The sequence below is a fragment of the Hevea brasiliensis genome, chromosome 6 (genome assembly GCF_030052815.1).
Source record: "Hevea brasiliensis isolate MT/VB/25A 57/8 chromosome 6, ASM3005281v1, whole genome shotgun sequence".
In the NCBI taxonomy this organism is placed as follows: Eukaryota; Viridiplantae; Streptophyta; class Magnoliopsida; order Malpighiales; family Euphorbiaceae; genus Hevea; species Hevea brasiliensis.
This window is the reverse complement of record NC_079498.1, coordinates 2144744-2154438: the sequence shown is the minus strand read 5'-3', so window position 1 is coordinate 2154438 and position 9695 is coordinate 2144744. Positions and strand designations below refer to the sequence as shown.

Here is a 9695-nt window from a genome sequence, read left to right as displayed (position 1 = left end):
AATTTAAAAAATAATTATTAGTGTGATAAAGATATTTATTAAAAATAATATGTATGGTATTATTGTGTTTTCACAAGTCAATGATTAGGCAATGACAAAATTAAGTATAGTGGAAACACTGTGACATCATGGATTTTGAGGAAGCATTAATTTGTTAACTTTGTAATGGAAATTAAAATATTCCAAAATTAATTTGACAAAATGACAGGAATGACCCTGAGATATTGGTCATTAATTAATTAAAGCTAAAGCCCTAAATTTCATGTCATTAGTGATTCACATGCTCTGATTACTGCTCTGAATTATATTATTTTTTATTTTACATAGTAATTAAAAAAATAATTAAATTATTAAAATTAAATAAATATATTTTAATTTAATTATTCTTTATCTCATACTATTTAAAAAAATATTAAAAAAATTATAAATAAAATAATTTTAAAAAATGAGATATAATATTCTATTAATTAAAGACTATGTAATATTTATCCAATTGAAAATATATATTAATTAACATATATAGTTATTTATTAAAAAGAAATTATGATGCCATTCCCCACTACAAAGAAAGCACAAGAAAAGATTGCAAGTGAGGGGTCCCTTTCTTATTTATTCAATAATAAATTAAAAATATGCTTGTTGGAGGGATAAAATTTCTCTGCAATTGCATGTTCCATTGTCTCTGAAAATTTCAAATTCACATGGGCTATGCATTTTGAACCAGTCCTCTACTTTGATTTTTCTTTTTTTTTTTTTTAAATATCTTTGGAGGAATTTACCAAAGAGGCTAATAAATTCCTTTGCATCATTCTTAATGACAAGAGAATTACTAGCCACCATACACTTGTTGTATTACTGATTCACATCATCTATATTTCCTTAATAGTCACCCCTTCAGCTCTTCCCAAGTGAGTGTGTCTAAATTAATAATTTAATTATTAAATAGTTATTTTATAATATAAGAGCTTTGAAATTTAAATTTAAATCATGAAATTCTCTATTTTTTTTTTAAATTAGTCCTCAAAAAATCTATCCATCCAGAGAGTTATAAAATAAATTTTAATTTAATATTATTAAAATTATCTTCAAGAGCTTTAAATCATAACTCATGGTCTAGAAACAATGTAGAGTGAGAGAACGACATGAAAAATTGAAAGATGGCGGGTGAAGGATTTGTAATTTAGTGGGTGTAGTCAAGTAAGCAGTGTAGAAGAGCTGAAGGGGTGGCATCATGTGCGGAGTGATTAATGTAAATCAAATGCTACAAACCAACAAAACTTTACTATTTCCTTTTTCTGCTCCGTTGATTCTATAATTTAAGATTTTAATTAGAAAATTATAAAATATTTTTAACATATATAAAATAGCACTCTCTTTCGTAGAAAAAGAAGTTCTCATTGTAATATAAAAAGTGAGTTCTATATTATTATAAAAAATAATATATATGCACCGACATATTTAATGATTTCTCTTTTATGAATATATACTTTCTCTTAAAAAAATAAGTATCATATTTAAAATTTAATTCATATGATTATTTCAACAGTTTTATAAAATATTATATTAAAATTAAAAAATTTTAAAATTTAATTTTACATATTTTAATCATTAAAATTTCAAAACAGTAAAATGATTTTTAAATTATTTTTTTAAATATATTTAAAATAATACTTTTAAAAAAAAAAATTTCAAATCCACCCTGTTTTTAACATTCTAATTACAATTTCATATGAAGCCTTATTTTCTAACATAAACATGACAAGTTTTTATTCCAATTTTAAAAAATTTAAAAATGTTCATTAAAATTAGGAAAAAAAATTACTAATTTATTTATTTTTCCAATTTAACTTAAGCTAATATTTATACATCCCACTTATTGATTTGATTAATTATTAATTAATATAGAGTCGAGTGCTCATCACCGTATAAAAAACCTATTAAAATTGTGAAGAATATTAGCCAATTGAGGGATTTGAACCCATAATCTTAACTCTGAGATCAATTATAAGATTATCTTTTAATAATGTAACAACTTAAATATCATGAGTAGAATGCTGGCTCACTGAATTATTTCACTTGTTGCCTACAACTAATATTATCTATTTAAAGAAAAATATGTAAGTGTAGACTCATTTAAATCTCAAGAATTATATTACAAAAATTAAACAATAAAAAATGTTATATGATTTACATTCTAAATTGAAAAAGGATATTTTTATTTTTATTCCAATTTTTTTTTTCAAAGTGGATTATTTGTTTTTAATATTTATTTGGATTTTGGGTTGCATTTTTCTCCAGTTGATTTTTCTAGTGTTTAGAAATAAAATGTTATCCTTCTATATATAGTTCATTGAAATTTTCAAAAGGAATTCTACATTGATTATATTCTTAAGAAAAAGAAAATGAAATTCCATCACTTATGCTTGAAAATTGAACTTCAAGGAAATGAAAGAGAGAGAATATTAAATCAAGAAGATAGATAAATCACAATTATAGTATTTATATGCATGAGTAGATTTTCCAACCATTTTTCAATTTTCTACCTTTCTCTAGTTTTAAATATGTTTCAAATTATAATTCACTACCATCAGCAGCAAGGTTCTAATTAAATATAATATTAACATTTGGTAGCATATTCTTGAGTGTCTTAGTTTCATTTAGAACTGTGTATGGGATATAAAAAATGTTTTTTTTTTTCAAAAAAATTATTTTAAATGATATTGAAAAAATATTATTTAATTATTTAAAAATTTTTATGGTTAAAATATACCAAATTTAATTTTAAATTTATTTTTAAATACTTTTAATTGATATATTTAAAAATTCTTTTACCAGTGACTATAACACTAATGTGAAACAGATCCTTTATCAGATAATATATACATAATATAAGAGATTCAAACTCTAATAATTATTTTCTCTATTAAAATTGTTGATTGGGGTTTTAATCCTAAAACATGTTAAATTTTTTATAAAAGTTAAATATATTATTAAATTTTTTTAATAAAATTTAGATGTAAAATAATATATTTTATTTTTTTTTTAATAAATTTTCATAAAGTGGAAAATATGTATTTCTCTGATCAGAAAAAAAATATTAAATTGCCTAAAACCTATCCCAAGACATCACTTGATAAAAAGAAAATGCAAAGAATAAAGATTAGCCAAAATGAGACAAAGTTGGCCCATATGATGCAAGAATCCATTCCTTTTCTAAATTTTGCCTGGCTCTCACCTCACTGCTTTTTTTTTTTTTCACTTGAGCATTTGACCCTGACAGATGTACTTTTAAGCTATATCAGGTACAGCCTCAGCCTGCTAACAACATGACCCTGAACCTGAAGTTCTCTAACCTAAAACTAAAAGTGAAAGTCCTCAAACTTTGGCTTGCATTGGATGGTTTTGTCCCAGGTCAACAAGAGTTAAATTTTTTGAAAGGCTATTGCAGTAATTGTGCAGATTTTTTCTTTCTTGAATGACAGTTTTACCCTTCCCAATAATTCCCAAGATTCTTTCTTTTTTATTTTGCCAATGAAAATATGTTTACCCATAGAGAGAGTAATTAAATTCCAAATAGCAACCAAAATTGGCTATAAAACACCATATTTCTCTCTCTATCTATTGCCCTTCTCTTTCGCATACAAGTCACACCTCTCTCTCTCTCTCTCTCTCTCTCTCTCTCTCTCTCTTCCTCTGCCTCAATACTGTTCTGCCTCTGGTTCATTTTGCTACAAAGAAACAGAAGTATTATTGCAGGGACAGATTGTGGGAGAGGAGCCTCTGAAAGAGTTGGAAAGTAGAGAATTTTTTTGTCGTCTTTCCTTGTTTTAGTTGAAAAGGAGAGAAGAAAAATGGAGATACTTGAATTGGGCTTTGCTATTCTGATCTCAGTTTCTATGTTAATCTAGGATTTGTACGAGTTATATACACCCTCATTTCATCCACATTGTTAACAATTCAATCCCCATATCAGAAACAGATTTATAGTTCTTATTTTGTAATCACCTTGTTTGTTTGCTAGTGAATTTAGCTAACTCATCATCACCTTATCTCCTATTTTCCTCTGTTTTATTCTGCTCTGTTGTTACACAGAAAAACAGATGGCTGAAGATTCACCAAAATTCATTATACCAGAAACATACCAGGTGTCGAGAGATGACATTGGAGCCCAAATTGGGCTCATTTGGGAGCTAATCAAAGCTCCATTGATAGTTCCTCTATTGAAACTTGGGGTCTATATCTGCTTAACCATGTCGCTCATGCTCTTCATGGAGAGGCTTTACATGGGAATTGTTATAATCATTGTTAAGCTGTTTTGGAAGAAACCAGAAAAACGTTACAAGTGGGAACCCTTGCAAGAAGATTTGGAATCAGGCAATTCGAATTTCCCTGTTGTTCTCGTTCAAATCCCAATGTTCAATGAAAAAGAGGTCTCTGCTTCTTTCTGTCTATGTTTCTTGTTCTGTGTTTATTCAGTTCGCTCCTTCTGGGTATTTTACAGGAGAGTCTGAACAAGCTTGACGGCTTTTCTTTCTTCTTGTTAACCTGTATTTATCAGTGCGGTTTTGTGACAGGTTTACAAGCTCTCAATTGGGGCAGCATGTAGTCTTTCTTGGCCAGCGGATCGTCTGGTGATCCAAGTCCTCGATGATTCAACAGACCCAGAGATCAAGGTCCTCATTAACTTTATTTTTCACATTTTCTGCACTTATGAAGCTTGGGGGTTATATATCACTTTTGCCGGTTCTGATCTGGGTTTTTCCAAAAAAGCTCAAATGAATCACATGATTGTTATTTTTAGTCTGGCTAATGAATAGATGATGATGATGTTTGGGTTGCAGCAAATGGTGGAGCTAGAGTGCCAGAGACGGGCAAGCAAAGGAATAAACATAACATACCAAATCAGAGAGAACAGAGTAGGTTATAAAGCTGGAGCTTTAAAAGAAGGGCTTAAGAGAAGCTATGTTAAACATTGCGAGTACGTTGCTATCTTTGATGCTGATTTCCAGCCTGAACCTGACTATCTCAGACGTGCCATTCCTTTCTTGGTCCACAATCCTGACATTGCCCTTGTTCAAGCTCGCTGGAGATTTGGTAAGCTCATAATCTTATTACATCAACACATAACAACTTAAATGTTTCATCCTGTTTAGTGTATCTTAATCCCATTAAGATCCATTAAATTCTAACAGAATCGAGTGTCGGTGGTCTCTGCATAATTTGGTCTTTGTAAAATTTCTGTTTGTTTTGGACAGCAGACTACTACTACTCGGCACTTGCATGAGGTTTATGTGGGGTCCATTAGAAACACACCAATCACGGGTTGGTGGTCACTTTTGCCCTGACTCCCTTGGCCCCCTTAATGGCAAAATAGGAAATTTGTAAATCACACCACCAACTATAGCAACTCCTATGAGCATGTTAACGTGATTAGTTGGGAGGAATTATGGTTCCTAATCCTAAATTCTATCCCTTGATTACTTTACCTACCAATACTAATAATGACATTTATGTATTAATTGGTCAAAATAATTATAGGGTCAAAATAAATTAGCGAATTAAATCAAATTTATAGATCAAAATAAGTTAATAAATTACAAATCAATACATAATATAAATAATAAAGTGTATTATAAATATATATTAAATTAAATTGACAAATTAATCTATAACAAAAGATAAATATTTATGTATTATAAATGGGTTAACATGATTTTAATATAAATATAAATAAGCTAAACTAAAATCTTCTTTTTTTCATATTATATTTGTGTTGTATTTGCTTGTCATTTTTTAAAATTGCCCCTTAGGTTTTAGGGGCAATATTGTCATTTGGTGTTACTAAAGTTCCAGTGGCATCAGCTACCGCCACTTCTTGGTCAGGTGCCGCTTTATAGAAGCCCATGGGTGGGACCCCCTACCCTAATTGCCGACACTTCGATTTGTACATTTTATAGTACATTAATTAAAAAAATTAAATTAAATAAAAAAAATGAAATTAAAGTCCGTTACGTTGCATAAAGAGACTCGCTCATGCTCTCTCTCCTTGACGTGGCAAAATCTAATTTGAGTCACATGAGGACAAAATGTCTAATTAGTCTCATTAGCCCCTAATAATATGGGTAAATTTGATTATTTTTGATAGTTGATTTTGATTTCTAGGAATGCTAATGCTAATAATTGGTGGAAAATTTGTGCAGTGAATGCAGATGAATGCTTATTGACAAGAATGCAAGAGATGTCATTGGATTATCATTTCACTGTGGAGCAAGAAGTTGGGTCATCAACTCATGCATTCTTTGGCTTCAATGGTAATTACCAAGCAAGGGTAGCGTGTAATGTGCATTGCTTAACTAAATTGCTCATGCTTATTTTAATGGCTACCCATAACTCCCACTAGGATGACCTGTGCTAGAACTGGTTCAAAGTCTTTACTATGTGAGAGTGACTACTGACTGGTATACAAAATTTTTGAATAAGTGACTCAGTCTCTTCACCTTTAATGGTGATGATGATTGTTTTTATTACTACTTGAGAATTTTCTTTATTTTTTAAGTTCAAACTTGGAAAATTTCAGCACAAATTTGAACCATTAAAAGCTTGTATTTAGAAGATTAAGTGAAGTTTCAATGAAGGAGACTGTTAACAACCTGTCTAAAATTTCCAGTGACTTGTGACATTACTTGCATTAGTTTAGAAATAATAAAATTTCAAGTGGGATTTCACATGTGTACCTTGTCAACCAATATGCTGCATGAATTGTCTTTGTACTCTTATGGTGATAATGAAGAATTTTAATTATGAAAAATTTACTGTAATACAGGTACTGCTGGGGTATGGAGAATTGCTGCAATTAATGAGGCTGGTGGTTGGAAGGACAGAACCACCGTGGAAGATATGGATCTTGCTGTCCGAGCTAGTCTCAGGGGATGGAAATTTGTTTACCTTGGTGACCTACAAGTATATAATTACTGATTAACTAATTGTCATTATTAATATTGGCTAATTGCAATTATTGTCATTACTGATTAACTAAGTGTTTTTTTGTTCTTTTATTTTTTGGGGTAGGTGAAAAGTGAACTGCCAAGCACTTTCAAGGCCTTCAGGTTCCAGCAGCACAGGTGGTCTTGTGGTCCTGCCAACCTGTTCAGGAAAATGGTGATGGAAATAGTTAGAAATAAGGTTAGTTCATAAGAAGAATTTTATAGCACTTCTGATTTGTTTCCAATTTCAGTAACTATTTTTCTAATTTAAGCTCATTTGAACATTTCAGAAAGTTAAATTCTGGAAGAAGGTCTATGTGATCTACAGCTTCTTCTTCGTTCGCAAGATCATTGCTCATATGGTCACTTTCTGGTTCTACTGTGTTGTTCTTCCATTGACCATTTTGGTTCCTGAGGTTAAAGTTCCAATCTGGGGAGCTGTTTACATCCCTTCCATTATTACCATTCTAAACTCAGTAGGAACTCCAAGGTATGGTCATTTGATTCATTTACAATCTCCCTGCTTCAGCTGAAAGTCTACTGTTAACATATTCTTCAACTTGCAGGTCAATTCACTTACTGTTCTATTGGATCCTGTTTGAGAATGTGATGTCCTTGCACCGAACGAAAGCAACATTTATCGGTCTGCTAGAAGCAGGAAGAGCTAATGAGTGGGTCGTCACTGAAAAACTGGGAAATACACTTCAGAAAAATGCAGATGCTTCCAAGAACAAGACCAACGTCAAAACACTTAAAAGACCTCGATTCAAATTTACTGACAGGTAAACATTCTTGAACATTACTGATCTTGTCACACTTTTTATGATCAGTTCATATAATTATCATTTTAGGTGAATGTCTCATTTTTATGACATTTATTAAATAGCTTTTCTGTTAAGAGAGGTATGTCAGTTTCTGAATGGTGGAGCAAATGACCAAACTACCAAATCCACATAACATAAAGAAATAATGTTTGTCAATACAACCAAATCCCACTAATTTATAGCAGTAATTGAGAATCTTTATACATTTTTTTATATAATTAAGAAGATTTGTTTAAAGTTTCAGTTGCAAGCAGACAGGGTTCCTGCCATATCTAATTTCAGACTATTTAATAGTTCATATATAAGACAATAGATATGTTTAAGAATCTATTCATGTAGAGATGTTATACCAGCATCTATTCAGCATAACGAATGCAATATTCCGGTAATACCTGGCAAGAGGATCATCCATTTTAATTTCTTTTTTTATCATCTTGATCTTAGATTAAATATATGGTTAGATTCTTTTAACAAGTATTTTGTTTTTCTTGCTGTTTTAACAGGCTCAACACATTGGAGCTGGGATTTGCAGCATTCCTTTTCTTGTGTGGATGTTATGATTTTGTTCATGGCAAGAACAACTACTTTGTATATCTCTTCCTCCAAACTATCACCTTCTTTATCACCGGAATCGGCTATGTTGGCACCATCATCCCCAGCTAGTGACATGGAAAAATCGTCGCAGCAGATTTGGGGTTTTTCATGTTTGTGTTAATGTTTTTTCTCTTCTGCACACAATATATAAGTGGGGATCTATTAGCAGCATTTGATTGCAATTCCTACAATTTCATTTCATGCCATCCTGGAAAAAATTAAACCTGAATCATTCAAGTAAAAAGTAGAAAAGAAGAAATACTCAGAGAAAATGCTGTTGTTTTGCATACACACCATACAGATTCAAGGACATAGAAGGCAGCAGAAACAGCATATGCTTTAGGAAACAGCAATGATATTTCATTTAAATAGATTGCTTGTAATTGTGAGATTTTGTTATTATTTTTTTCTTTTTTTGGTCCCCAGTTGTTAGTTTTCCATAGTTATATTTGCAATAAAAGTTAATTTATTATTTCTACATATCATATACTTCTTTTTTTTTTCCTCTTTAGATTGTATTGCAAATCTGATGAAATGAAAAAGACTTCTTCTGCTAAAATCAATATTAAATTGATGCCACACAATTATATAAATCCTGTGAAGGAGCTTGTCCATCAATGCACAAGACTTTCTGCCAAATCACAAGGGGCTTACCCCAGTTATGCAAGTACCTGGCAAAAACCTTCTTGGAATGCCACTCCCATTTTGCAATTGAACATATCATTAAATGCTTCAGCCTCTTGCATTATATTTTATATTTGTAATAATTGAATCAGAACACAAGCTCTCTCATTGACAGGCTTTTAGCAAGGGAATTAAAGTTAACTAGTCTTGGAAGCCAAGTATTTGGAAATGGATAAAAACACACTTAATCATTCCTAATCTTCATTTGATTTCAGAAATGCTTTGCAAGTATTGGTAAGACATTGGAACGGAAGACATCCTTATGCTCACTTTTCATGTCATGTTCCCAATTATTTGTAGCCTGTGACATGAATGATGTCCTGTAATACTATCCAATCTGGACTTGTATTTCAGTGCTTCTTATTTTATGGGATTTGTGTTGCCCTTTTGGCAGCAAAAGGGTAATCTTTTATTTTGAGGAATCAACTTTTAAAATTAAGATAGGACTTAAAAGATGCTCAAATGGTTTCTTCAAGAACAAGCGTCAATTATCTATGCTTAACCCTTTTTACACTTCAATCAAAGAGAAAGAAAGGGAGGACATCATCATAATCATCTACAATGGAGTAACAATCATAATATGTAACTACAGCCAATGTATACAAATAAA

At 30.8% G+C, this 9695-nt stretch overlaps 1 protein-coding gene across 1 annotated transcript; it reads left to right on the top strand.

The window, feature by feature from the left end:
- Positions 1–3625: 3625 nt before the first annotated feature.
- Positions 3626–8881, top strand: LOC110665576 (glucomannan 4-beta-mannosyltransferase 2). The gene is made up of 9 exons (XM_021825775.2): positions 3626–4430; positions 4575–4673; positions 4842–5094; positions 6201–6311; positions 6824–6960; positions 7069–7182; positions 7274–7473; positions 7550–7765; positions 8311–8881. Exons 1-9 carry the CDS (start codon positions 4101–4103, stop codon positions 8468–8470), a joined length of 1620 nt encoding a protein of 539 aa, XP_021681467.2. The 5' UTR covers positions 3626–4100; the 3' UTR covers positions 8471–8881.
- Positions 8882–9695: the final 814 nt, after the last annotated feature.